The sequence below is a fragment of the Vanessa atalanta genome, chromosome 1 (genome assembly GCF_905147765.1).
Source record: "Vanessa atalanta chromosome 1, ilVanAtal1.2, whole genome shotgun sequence".
In the NCBI taxonomy this organism is placed as follows: Eukaryota; Metazoa; Arthropoda; class Insecta; order Lepidoptera; family Nymphalidae; genus Vanessa; species Vanessa atalanta.
The window spans coordinates 12,519,446-12,547,273 of record NC_061871.1 but is presented as its reverse complement, the minus strand read 5'-3'; the positions used below and the strand labels follow the sequence as shown (position 1 = coordinate 12,547,273).

General features: G+C 32.6%; 1 protein-coding gene across 1 annotated transcript in view; it reads right to left on the bottom strand.

Annotated features, from left to right (window-relative positions):
• Nucleotides 1-5,621: 5,621 nt before the first annotated feature.
• Nucleotides 5,622-27,828, bottom strand: part of LOC125064458 (lachesin-like) — a 98,205-nt gene continuing 75,998 nt past the window's right edge. Inside the window, exons 7-9 of the mRNA XM_047671492.1 lie at nucleotides 19,399-19,518; nucleotides 8,306-8,476; nucleotides 5,622-6,924 (exon numbers count right to left, since the gene is read on the bottom strand). Coding sequence (XP_047527448.1) covers nucleotides 6,701-6,924; nucleotides 8,306-8,476; nucleotides 19,399-19,518 — 515 coding nt within the window. The 3' untranslated portion in view covers nucleotides 5,622-6,700. The remainder of the gene's footprint in view (nucleotides 6,925-8,305; nucleotides 8,477-19,398; nucleotides 19,519-27,828) is intronic.

Here is a 27,828-nt window from a genome sequence, read left to right as displayed (position 1 = left end):
TGACTCTGGTCCCAGAGATGACGATAATTGTATACGTCTTCCTCAGTTGTTTCTCATTGTGTCGCTTTGGTGACACTTTAGGTAAGTGTAATGAATATTATAATCTACTACCGTCTAGCTCGCCGTCCCGCCATACACGGGTACTATCTACATACAAGTTTTACATTGAAGAACAAACATGAGAGGTTTTTTTTTATTTTTTTCCGATCAGGAAAGTTGAAATTCTCAGCTCCTCTCAAATATAATATGCATGACACATAAACCTTTCTCTTGAACTCTGTTTATTTGGGAGGGGACTTTGTCTTGTACTGTGATATGTTATATGAATGTAGGTAAGTTGTAACGAATATAATAATCTCTACTAATATGGAAAATCTGAAGAGGAACAAACCGTTTGTCTCTTTGAGCCTCGACGATCTCAGGATTCGGCTTACTAGTCCAATTTCAAAATACTTTGTTTGCCTTAGCTAGCTTATTTATTGAGATTATTATAAAACTCGCCGGTATAAACTAGTTAATTATAAAGAAAACAAACACCTCATTATATATGTCTGTATGTGTCTGCAATGGTATATGTCTATCTCTTAGGGATAACCTTCAATAACCATGTTTTATCCTTTGCTTTTTACGAAAAATAATAGCTTATTTTCGAAGTGATTCTGAGCAACAGAGCATTAATCCTTATCCAATGAAGTACCTATACATTGTGAATTTAATATAGATCAATATGCCCCTTTGCGGTATGTAATTTTAATGAATATTTTCGAAGATATTACAGATTTAAAACGCACGGACATTGCGGTTTATATTGTATAATGACTGAAAAACTGTGAACGTTGTAAAACATTCTGTAGTATATTTAGTATCACCATTGCATCCGTGCGTAGCTAGTTTAAAATAAAATTAAATCGATATAAATTAATCGATGTTTTTTTATAATAATTCTTTAAAAAATATATCTTTCTCATTTAATTACATAAACAATTTCTTAGATTTAATAACTATATTAAACGTATAATAAAACACACAAATGTAAATGATATAGCTAGAATTATTTAGTTTCCTACACCCCTTTATTACCCGAAACTCTTAGCTAGGGATGTCGCAATGAAAATAATAAAGCCTCGAGTAATTTCGCTAATGCAAGCGGTTTCGCCCTATCTAGATCACACTTACATACACCTCTCTACTCGAAGGTACCAATTAAGAGGGGCGCTTAGTGATATGTATTATGAAATCTTTGACGTAAGTGTTGTACCTAAGGTCACGTCAAATCGATTTAAATATTGAGATAAATATTTACTACGTTTAAAAATATTTTAGTTTAAATTATATTAATAGGTAAAGCTGACTGTGAGTGGTCACCACCATTTCACAGTCATAATCGAAATTAAATTTGTACGTAAATGTTGTATGTAATCACGAAAAATCGGTGTAAATATTTATCGATAAAAATATTTTATTTTATTAATAATTTTTGTTTTTTTTTTTTTTTTTAATTAACTGTAAGATCGATTTACTTTGAACATAGATATTACATTTTAGACAGCCACCAACTATTGGAACTGTGAAGTTATTCCCCTTGTGTCTCTAATTTGACTAGCGCACACACTCTTCAAATCTGAACACAACAATACTAAGCAGTGCTGTTTATCATTAAAATAAGTGATGAGTAGGTGGATTCTATGAAGAGCCGAGATGGCCCTGTGGTTAGGACGCGTGCATCTTAACCGATGATTTCGGGTTCAAACCCAGACACCACTCAATTTTGTGCTTAATTTGTGTTTATAATTCATTTGATGTTCGGCGCTGAAGAAAAACATCGTAAGGATTTGTCTAATTTCAACGAAATTCTGCCACATATGTATTCCATCAACCCGCATTGGAACTGCGTGGTGGAATATGCTCCAAACCTTCTCCTTAAAGGGAGAGGAGGCCTTAGCCCAGCAGTGGGAAATTTACAGGCTGCTAATGTAATGTAATGTAGGAGGATTCTTATGGATATGCATAAAGTCCCTACGAAATAATATACTCTTATTCATTACAATATATGTAATTTTTACGTGCAAGTAAGAAAAATAATAAATACAAAAATATTTTACTAGCTTTATATAACTTGCGTTTGTGTGTTTGTTTTTAAGTTATCATTTATTTGAATTAATTTTACGTGGAAACTTGACTATTTATGTTTTTTTTAAAAGAGTTTGTTTCTCGAATATATAAACGAATAATTCGAAATGCTTTGATTGATTGATTTTGAATAAGGATTCTAAGATTCTTAATATATTTACTATATTACGTGTCTGAGTTGATGGCAATGTGGTATTAATTCTGCTATTATTAATTTATATAAGGTACGGTCTACTCGATATTCGATAACAAATTTATAGGTTTTGTAATAGGGTTACATGAGATATACCTTCCTGATAAAGGGGCAATCTCATTCAATTATAAGGGCGACGCTACATAAACGGAATTTCATATATTTTGGCTTGAGATGCACATCTTATATTAATATTAATTTTAATGTCATTTTTGCTTTGGACGAACTAAAGAAATGATTTGTGATATATATAAGCAGGCCTAAACATTATTGTCATAAGAGCGGAATAGTTATTTGTTTTGTTAAGTGCCTTTATAAATATCTATGAGCTTTTATTTAACGGCCTCAACGAACTAAAAATTGATATGGACGTACTTAAAATGTAATCAACGTTTAACCAAATAATTATGTTCTACCTTAACCAATTTAACAAAAGTAAATTAAAATATTCAATGAATGAAAGATGTATTGGCTGGATAAGTGCCGTTTAGTTAAATGCCTAGGCTGTTAGTTAAAAGACGTATGTAAAGCGATGAATCAACGTGAGCTTAATTAAGAAACTTGTTGTTATATTAAAAAAAATCTGTAGGGATGTGAAAATTATAGAATCTGAAAATATAGATATAGCCCGTCTAGGTAGGTACCACCCACTCATCAGATATTCTACCGCTAAACAGCAGTACCTTAAATTATTGTGTTCCGGTTTGAAGGGCGAATGAGCCAGTGTAACTACAGGCACAAGGGTCATAACATCTTAGTTCCCAAGGTTGGTGGCGCATTGGCGTTGTGAAGAATGGTTGATATTTGTTATAGCGATGTTGTCTATGGGCGGTGGTGACCACTTAACATCAGGTGGTCTATTTGCTCGTCCACCTACCATAAAAAAAGAAGAGGAAGAAAACAGTTTTGTATATGTAACTGTTTATTACAAGTTGCAAGTTTCTAAATATAATAATACACATTGTTATTACAAATGAAGATCTTAATATAGTTTTACAGTTACTTAATTTAGTTACCGTTTTTTAATTATTTTATAACTAACTAAAAATTATGCCGGCTAGACGCAGTGTAGGTCACTTGGGATACAAGAACGTTTGAAAAATCAACTTATGTAAATTTGAATAATTTATATTATTTAAAATTAATATTTAGGCGCCACTGACGATTACATGATTTTATATTTATTAGTTTAGAGCACGTATAAAAGTTAAAGAAGGTACATCACCAAATTCCCAGTTACACGTGGATAGTGCTAATATTTAAGGGAACAGGCATGCCATCCCTAGAGTAGCACCAGCAGGAATTTGGACACACTCAACCAGGAAACTTGGGTCAACAGACGTCCACACTTAATATTTCAATTTCAAATTTCTAATCCATGTGGTGGGTATAAAAAAAAATCCCCTGCAATACGAATATACAGGTTCAATAATTATGTAAATAACCAAAACATAAATACCTTTATCGAGAGACGTAAGCAGTAATTAACCTTCTGGAGGTTCAAAGTCCATTTATAGTGTATGTGTGTGTTTATGCTTGTGTCTGAATATAATTAAATAAATCAATAATTATATTATATTATTGTCAATGTTTGTTCAATAAATAACACAAAAAAGGTTTTAATCTAAATCGTACGGCAATTTGGATGTTGTACTTTTTATAAAAGAAAACATAGAAGTCTATAGTCGGATGACAGTTTGATTGACATTTCCAGGTGACCGGAGAGAAAACAAACGCAGGATTCTCAATTGTACGCAAAAATAATCTTTTTTCAACCAAAAAAGGCCAGATCGTCAGCTTGTTCGTGTAGCTTACGAAGCACTTGCGTATTTAAAATACTAATGAGGGATAAGTTTTTATTTGCTTGATTTTAATGAATAAATCTTTACGGCATATGAAACTTCAGGGAGTTCATATTGCACTAGAGGTCAGTAGTTATATTGTACGATAGATAAAGAAATATAAAAAACGTATGTCCTTGTATTTATAAGCATTATTTTTAAATGTTAACTTGTATATTATAAAATGAACTATTTTTTAAAATAAATGTTATATATCCGTAACAAAATCAATAAGCGTCTAATTAATTCTAAGCTCAAGTCACCAATTCCATTTATAATTTGGTAGAAATTTGTATAGGACGTAGTGGGTACCACCTATATCAATACAATTATTGTACCGTCACATCAATATGCATTGCTTAGTTCCGCTTTGAAGGGCGTGTGAGCAGTGTGATTACACTAGGGATGTAACATCTTTAGTCTCATGGTTAGCGGCGAATTACTGACGTATCGGCTCAACTTCTCGCTGTCCCTGCTCTATTATATATTTATACTGTATACCATCTATGACTGCCTTGTTGATCTAGTGGATTGATATAAGGCCTCAGATCCCGAGGTTCAGGTCACTAACCCCAAGGCCGATCCGATAAAAAGTTATTGAAAGTTTCAGTCGAAAATTTCTCAGCAGCAGCCCGGAGTCTTGAAGTTGGTATTGTGTACATTCCTGAGTCTCGAGCGGTACGTAAAGCGTGGCCTCTTTCTGGTCATGTTGGAATTGCCGTTCCATCGGATTTTTGAGAGTTATGGAATAGAGATTGCACAGCTGTTTGTGCCCACACCTTTGGACTATAATATGTCCTTTATTGACTAGTCTTCCTTGAAATTGGCCGGCGCCGAAATTTGTCAGAACGGAATTATTTTTATAGATACCTTTCTAATATAAGAAATGAGTAATAAATTAAAAATAGTTTTTTATTAGTAATAAGGAAGTTTTTTATACTATTTGGTAAATAAAACAACCTTTTTAGGTATGTATGTTTATAATGGTTTGCAGGCAATATTACACATTCATTATAAGACTGTACGTAGACACTGGCAGCAAAGGTACATGTTGTTTACGTTGACTGAACGGAACAATAATTTATCAATCAACAAAAAAACATTCGTTCTTTTGAAATTTAAACAATTCTCTAAGCTTAACTAACGGCTATATTTAATTACATTTACAATAGCATATAAATGGTGGTTCATAAATTCAACAATATTATGTTTAACAATTATTATTGTATATCTTATATTTTATAGCTTTTCAATATACATTAATACTATAAGTATGATAATCTGAGTACTATATATATTTTATACATATACATTTTATAAAAAAAAAAAGCTTTATATAGTTCCATAGAAAGCTACTCATTTATAACTATAACATAACGTATATACAAATATATTTTTTTATGTAACTTGAAATCAATGTATTTTTTTCTATTAAATAGCATTGTGATTAGTTCTAGCTTCGATACACTCAATTTAAAATTTCAAATAAATCTATTAGAACGGCTAAATTAAGATAAAATATCAAATTACATATTCTTTAAACATGAATTAGTATAAAGTCGATATATTATGACGGCGAAGTAGTAAGTATATTGAGGAGCTAAGTGGTATACTTTTTTTATATATTTTACATGGGGTGATTTAATTGTTATTATCGCTTGACAATATCACATGTATCTGTTTCCGGGGAGTATAAATACAGGTGACTTATAATAAATCTAGCGAGAGTGTAAACTTCCTAAATATTGTTTTTGCTTGTTATATATATGTTAGTTTTATTATGAAATAGTTGTGAACTATGAAAATAAATATATACGTTTGTAGCAATTAAGTCAATCAAGATTATTAACAAAAAAAATATATTAATTAAGTATCTAAAATACTCGTTAAATTGAACGTTCCGTTATAAGTTTTTTGGCTGTTCATAATCTCGCTAGGTTCATTAAAATCCAACGGTATTTATAATTATCCGGTGACATATCTAAGCATATACAACGATTATTATTTAGCTGGGATCACTATACACGGTCACATCACATATCCACAGTTTAATTGTCACTGTAAGTTCATATAAAACATAGCAACACTGACGTACATCTGTGAGGTAATCTCCAACTATCTGGTCCTTGTTTTCAATATGTTATACAATTAAATCCTAACAAGTTTGCTCACATTAAATATGAAATCGGACAAATATAAATAACAATTTACAAAGGCGATTTCATATTCAACCGTATAGAGTGGGAAGACGCGGTAATGAGAAAATCATGTTTAAAACTTGGAAGAACAATAGATTCGTGATATACCGCGAGGTACTCTTACATGTGATTTCTTGGTAGTCTTGCCATGTTTTCTCTTTTTCCCGGATAGTGTCATTGAAATTTTGTGGTGTTATATTTGGTAAATCAAAACGATCTTCAGGATCGATGTAAATTTATATAACCTGTATTTATTACAATAATTCTAATTCGTCGCTACCTGTACGTTGTACGTTATCCGTTTAAATTTTTCGTGGTTACCCTACTAAGGAGAAAGTTTAGCCCATGGCGTAGACTAAGGCTGATATTAAAAAGATTGCGTACGGCGTGGTCCGGGTCGCGGCGGCGGAGGGCGGCCCTCCTCCTCCAAGGAAGCCTGCGTCCTCCGCACGCCCGCCCTCTCGGAGTGATCCTTGAAGACTGGATCGGACGTCATTCGTCTCTTCAAGATCTGAATCGCGATCATCGTCTGGTCGGTTCTTGCTGTAGGGTAACTCCATTTCTGTTGCGAATAAGTTTCTAATTTAATGTTTGATCATAAATACATATCAGAGTTAACATGTTAATTAATTAATTAAATATTTTTTTCTAAAATCATCATATCGTCTACGCGCTACCAATCTTCGGGACTGTTGAAAGATGTTGTCTTTTATGTCCGTCGTAGTACTCCAGCTCATTTGCTCTTTGAATATAAAACAATACTAAACATTGCCGTAGAATATATGACGAGAGTGTGGTACCTACCCGGTTGATCTTACACAATTTTAAATGTCCAGTCCATAGTAATATATTAAACGTGGTTAGTAATTCCAGATATAAATGTTACAATGTACGGTAGGTATAGTATGCTAAACTTTATTTAATTTTGGAAATCATATTTATAGTCTCATATAGCTTGTAAACCAAAATTTCAATAGTAATTTTGATATTCAGATTAATACAATTCATTACTTTGCGGTGTTTAATTTATAGTAACATATTCCTGATTTATTAGTATTTATTAGCCTAATGTTTAGTCCGTGTACTCATAATATGGTATATTTTAAACAAGCAAATCCACATGCAAATGTTTGTCATGCATTATTAATAAAACCATTTCCAAATACGGTGCATCTTCCGGTATAAGTTTTTTTTGATATTGATCTAGTTGGTAATCAGTTCAATGTTGTTTACACCTTTAAAGACACTAACTATCACTTTGTATGTTACCCTAGTCAGATATTAATTTTAAGTGCTTAGTGATAAGTTGATGGTGTAACTTTTCCAATAAATAAATAAATAAATAAAAAATAACACCAAAAAAAATCATGACAAATCTAGAAAGTCATTTTATTGTAATTCTAAATATCGTATCGATGAAAAACTTTGCAAATATATTTTTATGGATGACAATATAATCATTTGGCGATATAAGCGAGCTGATATAATGGTGACAGTGTACAGTGTAAATCTTTAATAGCTTCTGGTTGCCTATAAAATAGGTAGAGCCATCTTATGGTAAGTCTTACGTCGCCAATGTCTTTAAAATAAATAAAACAAAATAATAAACTATTCGTTACAACAACAATGCGCCACCATCCGTGAGAACTAAGTAATCCATTATGCAAGTAGTTACACTGGCTTACTCACTTTAAACCGGAACGTAACAATACTGAGTATTGTTGTTTGCCGGTAGAATATAATTATATGATGAGTACATATACCCATAAGCACTTCAAATAAATAATCTGTCAAAATATACTAAGATAGATTGATTTCAAGAAATATCTTATATTCTCAAATGAAATGTAAGGATTCTGTTAAGAAGAGCAGCGACAATAGTACGAGTACGATGATAAAAATCAAAATTATAATATACAAGCACCTTTGATTCGATGACTCACCATACAATCTAATATTTCCCTCAGCATCTCCAATAGAGTTCTTCGAGATGCACTTGTATCCACCGAGATCCGTGCCCTGTATGTTCCTTATCACAAGCCGCATTTGCACGCTGTACGCAGAACTGTTGATCTCACTCATGTGGTACTTGTCGTTTGATATTATCATTTCACCTGTGTTAAACATTCAAATAATTCAGTTAAATTATTATTTATTCAATGATTGTTTCAATATAATAATAATAATAATAATGATACGTTATTTTGTCATAATTATGTCAATATAAGGTGAGATTATCACCAGTTCGGAATATGATTATGTGTAAGAGTATCTATACTTCTGTATTAATATTATAATTGCGATATGTTTCCGTCTGTTTGTCTGTCTGTCTGTTAAATTTTCACGACTAAACCAATGAATCAAGTTTGATTAAATTCGTTACGCAGCGAGCTTGATATAGGCTATTATCAATTCAACCTTCAAGGGGCTAAATTTGGGGATAAAAGATTGTATGTAAATTCTTCCATTTTGAAGTTGAAAATGTACAAATGGAAAGCTGAAGATGAATAATAATAATACAGTTATTTTGTCAAGATAAATTAATGAACACTATATAATATATAAGCATTAGCATAAGCGTTCATTTAGGACAGACAAACATTGCAGACATAAAATTAACATCATTGTACGAAAAAAAAAAACGATAAAAAGTGTATATATCAATTTAAACAAAATTTAAAAAAAAATACAACAAGTATAGTGTTGTTCTATCGACACAAATAAAAGGCGTGTGATGATAGTAAGTGATATGAAGGCGTTTTGGAATTAGGCCTGTATTAAATGGGAGGGTGATGAAACTCAACAAATTAAGTGATCTTAATTTTACCCTCGTTACAGCGTCACTTATCGGTTGCAGATTGAATGATTCTCTTAAAAGGCACAGATTAAAAATATATCGTAGATATATGCCATTCTTCATAAAATCTGCAATTTCTGTTAGAATTCACTTCTCACTCGTGCAAATTTGACAACGATATACGATGATAGGCCATTTCGATATGTGTATCCGATAAATTACCACCATTATTACCATTCTGACAATTCACGCCCGTGTTCTGTGGTGAGTTTCGAGATTCTTCTTACCGAATACCTCTACAGTTCTTAACAATAGAATATATCAATAACTGAACTGTACAACGTCATGTATCAGATCCAGATTACCTACTCCACAATATTTATATACACACAACATAAACATAATTTATTGTGGGATAATTAACCCGATCGGCCAATACAGTTCCGCTTCCAGTTTTCGATTCTAAAGTAGCATAATAACTAATAGGCGATTACTTAAATTAGCACGTGATATTCAATTTAATACAATGGAGGATTTTCTTACAATTTATACTCAATTAATTCATGATTAAGAAATCCAATAAGTCTAATAAAAATATTTTGCATTAAATATGCTTCATTGTACACGGGGGGACACACGGGGGCGGAACAGTTGCATTTAGTGTAGGTGAAGCCATCAAGAGCACTTAGTATAAAAATATAGTTGATATAGTCCAGATTATGAAAGAAAAGGTAGATCGAGTACGCAGAAATTTATATTGAAGCAACAAAGGCGAATACAAATTCTCGGTATTGGAAACGCGTCAAAAGTGCTGTCTTTTTAATTACAATATTCTTACAGACCAGCAGTGCGATTATGTAAGAATTCACTTCGAATCTCACTCGCGAAATGTTGACAATCGATTTACGTATTAGTATTTTGAGTATCACATAAATCTTTTAATTGAAATTAAAATTTAACGCTATAGTTCCGCGATGAGTTTCGACATTTTACTTACAGAATACATATACAGAAGTTAAATATGACTGTTTTAAAATTAATGATATTCGATCGTGCGTTCTTTTTTTAAATATGTTACGCCACAAGGAATTGAGGTTTTAGTTGAGAGAATTTCTAATAATACAATGTTTCGCGCGTTCCATCTACCTTTTGTTTTTTAGTATGGTTTAGGTGATAATTAAAAGTTCTAAAATATATACATTTAAATTTTTTTTTTTTTAGTTTGCGGAAAGTTTGTGTTGTAGTTTCAGGATAAAGGCTAATGTTTATATGTATTATACATTTATTGTTACTCGGAGAAGAAAATTTTCAGTCAAGTAAACGTTACCGAGAGCGCATTGACAATAAACGTAATCCCTTATAATATTAAAGCTTATACAGTCAGAGTATAATAAAAAAACAGTAGATAATGAAATCTGTACATTCAAAACTAGTGTCTAATGTATTCTACGTATTAAATAAATTTCATTGACGCTATTATTGGTTCTCCCTTTATTCGATAGGCACGACCGTTTCCGATCATTTATATTCTGGCACTTCCGACCATTGTCCGCCCGATACCGAAGTGAAATATGTTGTTTCGACATGTTATGCTAGCAATATTACATCTGATCATACACTTTGTATGGATAACAACTTGTAAATCGAGACTTTGTCAACTGTGGAACGTAAAAGTATATCCTTTTTATACGATTTATATATACTACACATATACCTGAGTAACAACATTCGTTTGGTAATGGAAGTAGTTATATGTGTTTCTTATATGTATTTAAAATCATATAAAATAGTTAACCCAATTTATTCGATGGTATATCGGAATCCATCCCATCGGAAATCCGTCAAAATTATTTATGAATTAGATCTTTTTGGTATCCTGTTTTGCCCATTCCTTATTCTCCGTCATACTCTGTGTGATACTCTGCTAAAAATATTTATAATTAACAACTCTAAGATTCCTCATACCTGATTTTGTGTCGAGATTTTGGATTCATTGTTTTTGATAAACGGAAAGTGCCATGAACCTACTTAAAAGTACGAATTAAATGCGTGTAACACAATTTATTATCTGGTTTTTATTTAATAAATAAAAAAATAAATAAAAATTGGAGTGTCTGTTTATAATATTAAAATAACCGCTTTTTACTATGTGCTTATGTATGTTTACACGGTACATATACCAAAAAATTTTTTTTTTTAATTTTTTCCATTCGTCTTTTTGTTCCTACTTATCACTGGAACGGCTGAACTGATTTAGACGGGATTTTCACCAACAGATAACTGATCTTATAAGTAGTAACTTAGGCTACAACAATAGCTTCTTAATTCGAGGGCATAGCTAGTCTCTACTAAAATTCTCTTCTTTTAGGAACAATTTTTTTAAACGATTTACTAAAAGTATTAAAATTTAAAAGGCTAAACCATTAATGCCTATTTCTATTTGACTACGGCGGCCATTCCAAGGGAGACCAGCTAATTACACAGAACATAATTATTATAGTGCACAAGTATGTGCTCAAACACAGGGGCACTTTTTATTCCCTCGTTCTCATAATCCGATGGGACGGCAAATCCGACACCACCAGAAAGAGTCGCAGGTATAACGGCTTTACGTATTTTCACTTCCAATTTCGATACAAAACCCATTTTTTTTTGTCATCCTGCCTTCGGGTTTGAATCCAGGACTTCGAGATCTACGGCTTTATCAATTCAATTTCAAAAGTCAAATCAGTTAACACATGAGATGATTTTCATAATTGATCCTGATACACCAGTTGGTTGAAGCTGTGAGTTGTATCTATACCAGTCAGATATTTTTAAATTAAGTAGATTGAATCAATTTTTATTTAGTAGATTACAGTTGCCGTAATTTAAATAAAAGTCTGATCAAACTGCTTTTAATTTAGCAGCATATATGTTTATAGAGTTTTGTTGTTACATAGACTGTTTCCACCGTTGAGGAAATTTACCGTCATTGAGAGAACGATTGATGATTGCCACTAATGGTCGAAATAAAAAGACAGCGCAACGTTTCACGAACAAAGAGAGAATATTGAATGGCCAGCACCCTTAGAAGAATCTATATTCTTCAAAACTTAGTTAGCGTCGGTTTCAGTGTATCGAAGGTAAACTTTGTACATATTTTGAGATACGAGATGGTCCTCCTCCTGATTGTCAATTATTTGATTGGAATATACACAAGAAAAATGTTTTTCGATAAGGTTGACAATATAAAAACCATTTTCAGCTATTACTTTGTCAGGATGAAGAACCGACGGAATGGAATTATTTTTAGATTTCTTGTCGAAAATCGTCAAAAGGTGTTATTTACTATTTCTGATAAGAGATTCCTGAACATTATTTTTATAATTTATATAGCATAGATATAGCATAGATTTGTTACAGCGATCTTTAATAGTTCTAATTGTAATATATTTTGCGTGTTTTTATATTGTCGAAGTCTTAAACTTATATATATATTTTCCATTAGTAATTTAGTCATTTTGGTGTATCATATTGGATTGACCTTTGGAATCACTCTTAGTTATTTTCGGAGCATACTTTTATATGAGGGAATCGAGTACTTTATACAATATAGAAATCATATGTTCAGCATGTAGAACATTACAAGAACTCATGAACTCCCACAGAGCATGTAGAGTATAGATGTAAAGTTTTACTCGGTGGTAGAACTTTGTACAATCCCGTCTAGCTTGGTACCTCATCATATATTCAATCATCAACGGACGGACGGACACGGCCTTACCACCAAATGCGTCATGCATATGCTAAGATATACATATATGCTATACTCTATAGTTCTCAAGATCCTGGGTTCAAACACCAGGTCCCGTCGATATAAATTTATTCGGTTTTTCTGAAGATAAATTCCCAATAGCAGCTCGGAGTCTGAATCTTGGCAGTGCTTACCAAAGCACCTAAAACTGTTGGTCTTTCGCCTGAACTCTTTACGGTCGCATTTCGCGTTCCATTGGATAACGAGAGTGCCACTCTGTTAGCGCTCACCGCTATTAATATATAGGAACACATTATAAAATATGGACCCACTCGGAATGCTTGCAGATAGCACTCAAGAAAAATCATCCCGTTCATAGTCTAATAGATTGCATTATACAAGGATTCATATTTTTAATAAAACATTACTAAACAGATTACTCGGTATTTTTATTCTCATAAATATCATAACGGGAAAGCTTCAGTAGATCATCTTTATCCGAGATATTGTAAGTACCTCGTTACTTTATCCGTTGAGATCGTTTAAAATGTGTAAAGAGCGAGTCGGTCCACCGATTCCGCTGGATTTTCGTTGTTAGCTACATTATTACTGCGGTCGAGGGTCAGGTTGCTTTCTACTTGTCCTATATTAAAAATAGCTTGAATTCTTTATATATTGCTTATTTTTCCTGGTTTTTTTTTTTTTTAAATATTTTCTTCATTTCCATTTCGACGTTTTGGTTTTATTACGAAGTTCTTGCATTCTTTTATTAATTTTATTACGTTTCAAATTATTCTATTGTTGTGTCGAATATGAAAACGATGGTAATAAAACAATTGAAAATAAATAAAAAAAATCCGTTGGAAAATAAGCCTAATAGATATCGTATTTAGAATCTAAAATTTATTTTTATTATTGGTAATTGTGTGGTTTCGTTTATATATATATGCCAGTTGTTTATTTCATAAGTCAATGTCTCACAAATATCGCTATTTGGGGTATTATATATTTCTAATTGAAAGGTTATTTATAAGGCAAGAACGTTGACTGGACAGCCGGCTGTGGGCTTGAGTCCGTATGAATTGACCACAAATCTGCGGCCCACTCGTTGCAACTGACACCTTGCTTGACGTTGGTCTGCGAAGGACACACCCTCTTTTGTTTATAACCCAACAAGTTTATTAATTAACGATTAGTGTCGACAGCCAAGCTAATAATTTCATTTCCATTATACATAGCAAAATAAAAACTAAATTATTTAAAGAATCAATAAATAATAATGATATCGTTTTATATAAATACGTCATCAATTTTCGTATGGTTTTTTGAAAGCAAAGAAGGTTGATGTGATAAATTCACATATTAATATTCGGTGTTTGAGCGAAAATCGATAAGTCTGGAATTTTAATTAGGTTTGACAACAAAATTATGGCAAAAACTGCAGAGGCTGTTTCGGTCGCTTGCGACATCGGACACACCCATTCCATGTCAGCTGCGGCCGCCCTGCCGCTTGTCCCTGCTCGTCACGCCTGTGTATTACCTAATTTAATTTGTACTCCTCGCAATTTATGGCCTACAGAGCCGTCTGACCGTCCATCACCTATATTTGTGACTATTGTAAACAGGCCATAAACAAATCAGCGTGCTCAAATAAATGATCAACAAAATGCAACATATTATAACAATGTTTTCAGATATCGAAAAGTGAATATAAAATTGAATTTTATTTGTGTGGATATTGTGATATGTGTGAGTAAATATCGCGACTGTAGCCTAAAGCAATTTGAAGCGGGCGGCCAGCGGTCTTTGTTGCATATCGGGCGGTAATAGAATTTGGTTCGCTTTTTGCGCGGTCAGTCGCTCCGGCCGCGTAATGGCGGGCTCGGTTGCCTTTGTAACTGCATCTAAATCTGCCCCCACTACAGTTCTAGTCGCGAAATACGATTATGATGTGTTTTATTTGTTGTCTATAGAGCATTTGAACAAAAAAACACCGGACGTAACTATGTGGGTACGAATATCTCTGACAGAGAAAAAAAAAGAAGCACATAGCGTTGTTTTAAATAAATATTTCGATAGAGAAATAAACAAATACAATTTACGTTAAAATAGCCCATTAAGAGTTGAAAAACAGAGGGTAATAAAATTTAACAAATCTTGGGAAGCACTTATGCAAACGGCCCGAAAGTCATCGGTTTAAAAACAATTTAAGGACCGCATTGCGAACAACTTTTGTACGTTTTGTCGGTTAGGGGCAGCTGCTTTTCGGCCACACATGCCGTGGGTGCACTAGCGAGCAACGTAAATCCATTCCTAACTCGACTTTAGTGGCCGGTCGTTGTCGCGTGCTGCAAAACGCACTATCCGGGGATATTGGCGCCTCTGGAATGTTCCCCTGTTTGCATTAGCCGTATTCGAAAATTGTTTCACTTTCGAATTCGGAATGCATCTCTTTGTCCTATTTACATAGAGTGGCGCATTTCGTTAAAAGTTTATACAGGCTGAGCAAAAAATATAACAAATATATCCATATAAATTATTTTACTGATGATATTTGTTATGAAAAAAGCGAAATAAAATTTAGTTTTTCATACACAACTTTATTCAATTACATGTTACGACTTATTTAGAATACTATATGATATTTTTTTCAATATTTATTGAATTCGAAATTAGGAACAAAAATGTACGTCACGTCCATCTTCTATCAGTTCTTTCTTCTTCAGTTTAATGAAAGGTATTATAAACATAACGTATAATTACACTATAAAGTTAATTCTATCTACATCGTTTGTTTTATCCCTCAAAGAAAGCTTCTCATTTAAATACTTCGTACATAGTCATTTCAGCCAGTGGCATTTTTGACCATCTGTCACCTGGGTACTAAATAAGCAACTTTCATTCGCAGGGTGTCGTTGTAATGAGAAGTAATGAAGCTGCCGACCCGTCTACGTTTTCTTAGGCTAAGAGCCTTATTTATATTACTTAGAACGTGTTTTTATACAATTTCCTTACTTACATTCGTTTCGTTAATTATAAAGAAAGTACTGTGTATATTATTTTTGGGTTTAACCTTAATTTATAGTTCAAAAAGATATACGTTTTTGACGTAATGTCAGATAGATTTTTTATCTGTATTTTATATAAATAATAAAAATATTTACATGTGAAAATGTAACCGTACGAAATGCTTCTAAAAATGTAATAAAGTTAATTTAATATTAGAATTTCTTTCAGGTTATTAATTTTTCCCGCTCCGGCAATATTTTACGTTGTCATCCCTTCGTATAATTACGGGGCCGTTAATAAGTTGTAACATTGACGCTATGTAATCAAAGTCAAAATAAATCGTTACGTAATGAAAAACCGACATAAAATCTTGATATATATTTTTTATACACGCTGTATAATGTCTTCAACCGAGTAACTAATATTTTTTTTTATAAATGTAACAATATATAACGTATATATATAAAACCGGAAAAATTATCCCTCCTTTTCTTTAAGGATAACAATGTTTTTGGGAAAAACTTGTGGTAGGAGTGGGACCGAAAATAGTCCAGGGTTCAATTTTTGTTTTTTTTTTTTTTATATTATGTGATGATGAAACTATGCATCGCTATTTTCCCTTTAACAGCTGCGATATTGATGCTTTAAAATTTATATTTTAGTTATAGCTTAGATACTAGTATTTATATATTACTTGGATAACGATACAATAATTGTGACTACATATCTGATATGATAATGGAATCCTTGATTATCAGCTATCTTATTAAATATTAAATAAAAAAATATTGGACAACATCACATACATTACTCTGATCCCAATGTAACAAAGCAGTTTGTTATGAAAAATCAGAAGTAACGACGGTAGCACAAACATCCAGACCCAAGACAACATAGAAAACTAATGAACTTTTTCTCCATCGACTCGGCTGGGAATCGAACTCGGGACCTCGGAGTGGAGTATCCATGAGAACTGGTATACACACAACTCGACCACAGAGGTCTCTCTTGACTATCAAAATCAATTAGTAATAAACATATTATGTAGCTCGTTTAATAAAAACAAACACAAAAATGGGCACCGAGCCGAGTTGGTGCAGTGACACGTGTTTTAAAATTTAAGCCAAATGCGAATCGCATACGCTCACGAAGGGTTTCGTATCTTTAAAAACAGTAAAAACAATCATGTCTGGTGTGTAGAGGAGGGCTCCCTCCTTAAATATTTGTTTTATATTAATTTAATTATTTATATTTAAAGTTAATATATAACTATATATTCTGTAAAATTTTTAAGTGTGTACCTGTTGCCGTTATCAATGCCGAGAAGAAACGAAAGAAAAAATCACGTTTTTTGTATGGGAGCCACTTAAATATTTATTTTATTTTGTTTTTTTTATTTGTTGTTATAGCTGTAATAGAAATACATCATCTGTGAATATTTCAACTGTCTATCTATCACGGAGATATAGTCTGGTGACAGATGGACAGTCAGACGGACGGACAGCGCAGTCTTAGTAATAGGGTTTTCTTAATAATAAGGTCTTAGGTTTTACCCTTTGGGTACGGAACCCAAAAACTGATCACGATTCGCGTTCAAATCTAATAAAAATATAACTGTGTGTATTCACATGCTATTTTTATTTATAATTATTAATTTTTATATAATCTCGAGCTAAGCTTAATTTTGCGTTTATTTTTTAGTATTTTATAATATCATTCTCCACGGACAGTGGCGTCCATGCTTTGGGTTACACGTCTTTTTGTTGCGAATTTAAATTGTCATTTATGACAAGTAATTTATTTAAACCTTTTATAATTTATTCCGCTCTCTAAAATAAATTCTTTTTTAAATCATAACAATTTAATAAGTTGCAATCAAGAACCCTCTTTATTTTTCTGCACATCTTCGGCTGGAGCTTTTCAAAATAAGACTTTTTATATGCAGCTATCGTCCCATAATCACTGGGACAAAAAACGTCTTACGCTATTAATATATAAGATATATAGACATACATACATATATATGTCAATGCAGGAAAACATCGTGAGGAAATCTAACGCCCATTCATTTATCTTATGATGAGGATGAGCCTTGCCTTTGAACATTTACAAGATGTTACTTCCTTTTTTTTTTTTTTTTTAATAAAATGTATTATCTAGTGAGCAAGCTACTAGCCCACGAGGCCTGTCAGGATAGATAGTAGAAATATGAATAACGACCTCTTTAATGACTACTTTAACGCTTTCAATGTTCTTTATGAATAATTAAATTAGTTGCTTATTCCGTTCTTGAGTTTCGTGCCTGAGACTTAATAAGCTTTATGAATTACGAGTAGCTCGTTAAATATCGGACTTGTCTTTATATTTGCCTTTATCAAAGTATATTAAATGTTTTCCCTGCGTTTCCGTATTTGCTTGTACGCGCTTGTGATGTCCGTTGAGAAAATAAAATTCGCTTTTCATTCGCTAGAGCTGTAGTGTTTGTTAAGGACGATGAGAAATTCATTAGTAATCGTTTGATGGTATTATGAATGAGGTATATGAATGGCGTATTTTTAAGTTGCAATTATTATATTACTTTTTACTATGTACACGTTCCGGTCAGACGCGGATAAAAGTTGTATCACAACTTTTATATTGAAGAACTAACATACAAAAAGAAAGTTGATATTCTCGGGTTTTCTCTGATATAATATGCATGTATTATATACATATATACCTTACTCTTGAATCACTCGGTATATTGATAAAAACCTCATTAAAATCCGTTGCGTAATTTAAAAGATCTAAGCGTAAAAGCGAAAACGACTTTGTTTTATACTGTGTAAATTTTAATATTTTATTCAATAATAGGTAAGTAATCATAAAACTATGAACCCGAAAAAAGTTGAATTTGAGCGTCACATCATTTTACTGCTTTTAAAATCGGTTTGTTTATGAGGAAATTGATGAGTTTTTTATATATTTAAGACCTTAATTAAGAGCCGAGATGCCCCAGTGGTTAGAACGCGTTGCATCTTGATGATGATTACGGGTTTAAATCCAGACAAGCACCACTGAATTTCATGTGCTAAATTTGTGTTTATATTTCATCTCGTGCTCGGCGGCGAATGAAAACATCGTGAGGAAACCGGCATGTGTACCTAATTTCCGTATCCACTAACACGCATTAGAACAGCGTGGTGGAATATGCTCCAAACCTTCTCGAAGAGGGAGGAGGCCTTAGCTCAGCAGTGGGAAATTTACAGGCTGTTACTGAAGTCCTTAAAATTGAATAGTTCTGATGCTCATTCTAGACGGATATGCCGCTGTAAATAAATAAAATAAAAATATTTTTCTCAACATATTTATGATATTTAATTGGCTGAAAAGAGTACTGAGACTCTTTCCTGTATTTCTCAAGGTAATCTAAATTCCGATCTGGTGATAAATTAACATTTAATCTATAAAGTATTTGTGTGTCTATGTGTGTGTAGATATTTTATTTGACTTACCATTCTCTCTCGTCCAGTAATTTATGGCTTTAGGCGAAGCTTCCACGTGGCACTGCAAAGTGACATCGGTGCCGGTTGGCGCGCCTACCAGCTGATTCGGCACTTGGACCAGAGGGTGGACTGCAAATAATAGTTCTAATTAATTTTTTTATAGTACGTGGCTAATATGTTAATCATTCTTACTTGTATAATGATACTGATGTGTGGTGTCGTGTCTGTATACTGCCTTACTCACACATCAAACCGAAACACTTCACGAAAAAATATCATGATGATGATTGGCCGAAATTATAAATATATAAATGTATGTCTTATGTGTATTTTATAGAATAACCCTGTCACAATTGAATTAATGTGCAGTATAGTATACAAGTAACATTTTGCGTGTGTTACATGGTTTTATATTTAAATAACTATTCCACGAGACTTCGTCGACTATTTCAAACGCGTTGAATATAATTTATCTACACACATATTTTAATATTAAAACAGTTTGAAAACAGCTCACAGTAGGGAAAATTCCTCTTTTGATATGTTAGTGGGGTTCGTATCACCACCATTGCATTTGATGAAGGAAATCAACAATTATTATCCGTGCACAGAAAATGTTATAATTTATAGAATTATTATATTTATGTTATATCGGTTTATAATTATCCGATTAAATTATGTTTGTATGCGATAAATGCTGAACTGATATCGCTCGTAGAATCGATAGCCTCTGGGGAAGGAAGTTTTCGAGTGGCGGTCACGAACCAAAACACGCACTGTGGGCGGAAGAGCGACGTGCCATGCGAGAATATCCTTTGAAGAGGCCTTTGTCCAGCGGTGGACGCATTCCGACTCAGACGGTGATGATGATTATATAAGATCTCCTTGTTTTAAGATATAGGTGAAAGCGCAAATGGGCCACCTAATGGTAAGTTGTCACTACCGCCCATAAATTCGTAACCACTCATAATCTCTTGATTATTAAAGCGAAAATGAAAAGCAGCTTTATTATAGTTTTTATCGAGAAATACTCGTGTAAATAAAAATCAAGATATACTTTATTCAAGTTGACTTTTACAAGAATTATTTTGTAGTGCTAAACGTTAAACTACCAGAAATTAGGAATGCGGATTCTACCGAGAAGAATCGGCAAGAAGATAATTATGATCATGTGTTGAATAACATATCTTATTTATATATGTTTATAACAAACGATTCGAATTTATGAATTTTATTATAGTAACGAATACCTTATCCCAAGTAGAATTTATTGACTGCGGAGTCGGAAACATGAGGTTATAAGCTTATCCTTACTTCTCGTGTAAACATTACAATGATTATCACTGATTCTACTAAACTGATCAATGTTACTGCAAATATACATAACATTATTGTAAATATATTGTGTCGAAATTTGAAGCATTCCTACTTTAACTAGACTATTAAGTGCGACTTATGTGTGTTATTATGATTTATGAATTATGCACAAGTGTGTGTGCAAATGCAAAAATACTCTATAGGTTCACTCTCATAATCCAATGGCAACTTTATACGACCGAAAAGAGTTACGGCGCACTATATATCAAGAATATCCAGCAACTTTTTATACTGACTCAGACTAGACAAAAATAGATAAGATGTTATCGGCTATATTTTGATTAGTTTCTCCACGATCTGCGTATGTTGTCATTGAAATTCCCTAGATAGTTACTTGAAATACAAGTAAATGGCGGGAGAATGACTTGTTTATTGTACCGAACTATACAGAAAGTATGCAACGGTGTTAACAACATAAAGTTTGTTATATTATTAGTTGCCTTTTTGGATAAAACTGACATGTATGCGCGACGGCAGACCGCGTGACGCTCTCTTATGCCGTTATGCTCCCTCATGCCGTCATTTTCTATTCCCTTGTGTAATATCGACCTCCGTGGTCGAGTAGTGTATACACCGGTTTTCATACGCCACTCCAAAGTCCGGGTTCGATTCCCGCCCGGTTGATGTAGAAAAAGTTCATAAGTTTTCTATGTTGTCGTGGGCCTTGGGTGTATGCGGTACCGTCGTTACATCTGATTTCCATAACACAAGTGCTCTAGCCACTTACATTTGTATCGGAGTAATGTATGTGATGTTGTCCAATATTTATTTATTTTTTTATAATAGAAAAAAAATGTAGTATTGTAACATTAATGTTTTATTTATTAATCTTCTTATGTTTGTTCATTGTTTTTTTTTTTTAAATATATAATCTTTGAATAACCATGAAGTATGTTTCATATACTATAATAAGTTATACTTCTCTTGGCGCGTTATAAAAAATGATGAAAGTGATTTTTTATGATGCGCGCGCACAAAGGACATGAAAACTACATGAATGAAGTTTCTCGCTAAGCCGCGAATTATGTGTCAAATCATTCGAAACTGACAACTTCAAACCTTATCTTATTGAACAAAATAATTTGGATTGAGTGTTATATATTAGTAGAGGTGAAAAACAATAAATTTAATTTTTCATAATAATCATTATTATTTTATTATTAATAATAAAAAAAAATATTATTATTTTATTGTTTGTATTCAATTCGAAACACATAAATAGAACTTCACACGCGTACAAGTACACGCACATTTTTATTCAAATAATTTAAATACAATTGTGTATATTGCCTAACAATTTACTAAAATATAATAAGGGATATAAATTAAAAAACTTTGTAACCACAAAGGTTTTCTGCTATTTCAATTTTGAGTATATGAAATAGCTATTTTACAGTAGCCGGCTAGCGGTTTGCGATGATGTATACTAACCGCAGCATACGTGCAACTGTTGTTGTGCGTACGATTTTCATATTTAAATACTACATATTAAGGTTCGTTATGCACTGGACAGTATTGACAGATTGCATGCGTAGTGCAGTGTTGTAAATACACATATGTATATTGCAGTTTAACCCACATTTATGTTTACACAACTTTTCATTTATTTGCAGCAGTGTTTGCGTTGCTAGATAGATACGGCCTTTTGCAATTCACAGTTAAAATCATCCGTGTTTATAAGCTTAGTATTATTTAATTTCGCATAATATATTAGATGATATGATTTAGATTTAGTATCTAGTATCATCTGGTTGGAATTTGTGCAATTAAGTCTGGGTAGTTACCACCCGTTAATCGTATTCTACCTCCAAACAGCAATCCTCAGTATTGTTGTGAGCCAGTGTAACAACAGGCACAAGCGACATAACATTTTAGTTCCCGAGGTTGGTGTTATGAGAAATGAGAAATTATAAATAATATACATTAAATTGTAACGAATGATGATTAATTGTTACTAATGAAATGTTCTTCGTTTCCAAGGTTGGTGGCGCATTGGTGTTTGAAGGAATGGTTAATATTTCTTACGGCGCCAATGTCTGTGAACGATGGTGACCAATTACCAACCGCTCGTCCAATTGACCATCCGTCTACATGAATTTAATCAAATAAAATATATATTTTATGTTTTTTTCAACAATATTTAAATTCATTGTGTAAAATATTTTTTGAAAAGTTGGACTTTAATGTAAATAATTTCATTAGCATATATTTATATGCATATGACTCATTAACGTTCAAGGGGAGAAGAACTAGAAGAAAGAAGACAAAACAATAGTGAAAGGAAATTATAGTTCTCAAATTTAACTTATAACTTTAAATCTAATATAAATCTTATTTTCTTAACGAAATAGAACCTCATGTATAATTATTAAAAAAATAGAAGGTCATTTGCATTTAATTGTATGTATATACGAAGTTGGTATCTATTATTATAACAATAGATCTGTATTACAATACTTTGCTCATTACCTATAGCTTTTAATTTTATTTGTAATCCGATTCCAGTATACTAAAATGTTTATACGATTCAACATAAAAAAATAGGATGAATTCGAGTATTTTATTTGTTTATTAAAAGTTAAAATGCGATAGTGCATTCCGGTATCCAGAATATTTGCTCAGCACGCCTCGCTTCGCCACTTCGCGGCGAAATTCTGCACTTGTCAGGTGTTTATACCAGGACCTTACTAGTATCGGTATTCTTTTTATTATTTAAAATTACTTCATTGTAAAAATACTTTACACACGCTTAAAACAAATTTAAAACAGAGGTCATTTAAATGAAATCCGATGCATTCGATCCGAACAATGCACTCATTGTTTGATCCTTCATTTTTCATAAAAATATTTTATCATTATATTCAATAGCTATTTTACAAATTTAAGTATAATGGATATTATTATATTGTGACGTACCGCTTTTGTTACTTTAAAATGTCGTATGTTTTTAAGTCGGGAACATTTTTCAAACTTGTTAAACTTATACTTGGTGATAGGGCTTTGTGCAAACCGCCTGGGAAGATACTATAAACCTCTCATATATTCTTTTTTTTATGTTATAGTTTGGCGGGTGGGCAAATGGGCCATCTGATGGTAAGTAGTCACCACTGTCCGTGGACATTAGTGCTATAAGAAATATTAACCACTCCTTCCATCATTAACCAATGTTGGGACCTAAGATGTTATGTCTCTTGTGCCTGTATTTACACTGGCTCACTCACCCTTCAAACCGGAACACATCGATACTAATTGCTGCTTGGCGGTAGAATATATTTTTGCTTTTAAGCGGTATACCGACCGATTAGAAGCAATTTTTTTTTTTATTGCTTAGTATAGTTGTGTTCCTGTTCGAAGCGTGAGTGAGCCAGTGTAACTACCATTAAAAACTATTATTGCTTACAAAATTACTTTTTTTTTTTAATTTTCTTTCCTTTTTGTTGTGATTTGTAGATTAAATTACTACTTATTTTTATACTTTTTTATAATTGTGCCGTGTCCTAAATAAGCATTTCTTTCTTTCAGTAACATGGGACATAACTCAGTTCCTTCATCTCAGTTCCCAAGGTTGATTGTGCAATGGTTGTGTAAAGATTTATTTTCTTTATGGTGTCAATGTCTATGGCCAGGGTTGAGGACTAACCATAAGGTGCCCAATTTGCCCGTCTGCCTACCTATACCATAAAAAAGGCTATTCCAAGTTACTATATATGTATTTGTTAAATGAAAATCGTATCAAAAGTTATATAAACTTAAAGTTTGTGTGCATATTTTTTTACCGTTCGCTTTATTAGTCATATAAATTTAATTATAATCACTTAAAACTATTTATAATCAATGAGTTGTTTTGCATCCAGTGATATTTATTTATAGACTTTATTGATCACCACAAAGTAAATGGAACAAAAATCGGACTCGACTTATATAATAAAACTAAAGAATAAAAAAAAATATTCATACATACACATATAGTATCTACAAAATAAATATCGATCTATACAATCTACGGTAAAAAACATATACTTAGTGCATTATGTCATGAGAATCCTATGAGAGATATGGTGAGGCTTAACATTTTTATTTAATTCCATGCGTAATACAAAAAAAAATGATTGCGGGTTAAACCGCATGACATAGTCATTCTTGTATATAAAAACGGATATCATTTTGATATTAATGAATTTCGGCATCGTTTTGTTGATAACCATGATATATATACGTGTATTTTTTATTTACTTTGTCGTATTCGCAGCTACATGGCCGCTGCAGCACATCGATTTCTATACCGTTCAACCGAACGGCATAACTATTTGTATACACACAGACAGGGAAAATTCAACCTTAGCATAACATACGTATACCATAATAACTAAAAACTCTTTTCAAGAGATCTGTGTTCCATTTTCAAAATGAATTAAACGCGGGTAAAGCCGCGAGGCAGGTTTAGTTTTAAATATTACAACGGAAATTTTAATTAGATTAATATAGTTTTCATCGGCATAATTATTGATATACACACAGACAGGACAACTTCAACCTTAGCATAAAATACGTAGGTTATAATCACTAAAAACTCTTTCGAGGCGGTCTGTGTTCCATTTTTAAAATAAATTAAACGCGGGTAAAGCCGCGTGGTAGGTTTAGTGTTAAATATGACAATGGAAATTTTAATTAGAGTAATATAGTTTTCAAATGTTACTCGGTCTGTTTTCCATCGTCGCTACGGCAGTTCGTGGTAAATTTTCATTGCGTTTGTCAGCTGTTTGCTTAGAGCATTATCCCAGGACCGGCTTCCTGGATTGTGTTTTCGTCGGACTAACCGTTTGTTCGCAAATTAAACTCGTATTCTCGTTGTTTTTACATCTTATGAATTACTTCGAATATTATATTATGGAGTGGTAATGTAATTAGAATTTTTTTATATATTTTGTGAAATCGCGATATAAATAAGACAGAAAGATAATTTTATCCAAAATAACATATTTATCATCAATTACAATAATAGCCTGATAGATTCGGAACATCTCCGGCAAACTGATATGGTCTGGACTTACAAGTAGTATTTCACCTGAAACTTGTAGGTTTCGTCACGATGTTTTTTCTTCATCGCTTAATACGAGACTAATTACTAACCTAAATCGAGCATATTGAAACTTACCTGATCCCTGGAAGTATTTATCTAAAAACCCATCTCAAGGCGACAATTTCATATCATCTATTTCTGCATACCCAAAGGAACAGATAACTAAGAAGGAATATTGTTGTACCGAAACCAATAAATTCTTTATTCAGATACGCTCATTGAGGTAAGTTTTAAACGGCTATTCGACTTGTAGTTTCTATCAAGAAACTACTTTTCAATTATTGATATAAGTATTAAACTAATTTATTCTATTTTAGTATTATAATAATAAAAATCTACATAAATTTTTCGATATTTCTTTAAGTCTGTTAAGAGAGAATTAAGGAAAGAATTTTCCCTATTCGCCTTAGATTGCAGCTTATTTGCGGTTATTCTCTTTGACCGTCGTTATGATCCTTTAGACGGCTTTTACGACTTCAAGTGGCCAATTTAGCGAACAAAATCTGAACAATTATTTTTGTTCTAATTAATAACTCGAAGGGCCAATAAGGATCGCCTTTTGCTTGTAAATAAATCGAAATAATGAATCGAGGAACGTAACTTCAGCGAATATATATTCGAATTTTCGATAAATGTTTTATATAAAATTTCAAAACAAATTTTAACAGAGTTGATTAAGAAATTTTCGAACGTATAAGTAGCTTAGGATTCTCCGCAGCAATCAAAAGTTACGGGAGTTTTCTCGAGAAGGATTCCGCGCGGAATTCTTGAAGTGACAGTTTGATTAACAGAGCGGCGCACACGCTACGCCATTTTCGGATCTCGGTGTTTTGTAGTCAGCACTAGGTTGAGATTTTATCGAGATTTCTTGCTAGCTTAACGAAAACGTATTTGTTGGTTAGAGCACATTTCCTTACTGAAATTTACAGTTACAAAGCACATTGTTCTTATTTTATCTAAAACTTAAAACGTTTGCGGTTTTGCAAGTGTAAAACGAAAAATGTTTGTGATGTATTATTATGAAAAAACTTGAGGATAATATCGTCGTCTGTAAACATCGTTATAAATCCACATAAATAACGGTACTGCAGAGCTTATAATCTCCAAGAAAACGTTTGTTTTAGATTAAACCAAGAGACTCGGGGTAATTGATTACGATTTGTTCACTTCGCTGAAGCGTTTCTTTTCTCTAAACTCATTTACCTGCCGTCTTGAGGCTCCAGTGAATCAACTAAAAGAAACTCACCGCGTTACGAGGCACTTACTGTTACAAATGAATTGCTTTACTCGTACCGGTCCAAAAAGTGTTTTTATGTTCCCGTAGGGCGGCCGCAGGTCCGCGATAGGCCGTTATCATTCGTTTTCGGCGAAGGAAATTTAAATTAAATATTTGAGAGCGTTAATTTTGTCTCCTCATCGAGCGAACACGACGCATTCTTTGCGAAGTAATTAAACTGAGTGAAAGGGTTCCTGGCTGTAGTTTGTTTGTTCGCCTGAAATTGCGTTTCCTATGAAGTGAATTTCTCTTAGTTGTCACTAAGAGAAGCGCGCTTTTATTATTTGTTTTATAGATCCGAGTTTAAAGTGCCATACCACTAAACGTTGTTTTGTTAATGAGACTTACATTGTCTTTGTGCGAGTTTCGTTCGTATTATTTTAAGATTTCATTTACTAATTATGTTTTAATGATGCTTTCGTATTCAGTTAAAACGTTCTGTAGTTTGTTGAAAATAAATTTTAATAAAAACTAATACTGCTACTAATAATATTGTACAGAGTTTTATTTATATAATATACATATTACTAGAATTATATTTTGTTAAGTTAATTTTACTGGCAACATGGTTTTCTTTAGACTCCGAATTTACTTTACCTGGTGGAAGGGCTTTGTGCAAACCCGTCTGGGTATGTGTTACCTACACGTATATTCGACCGTCAAGCATCTATTCTTAGAACATAACATCTCAGTAAAAAATGTGTAT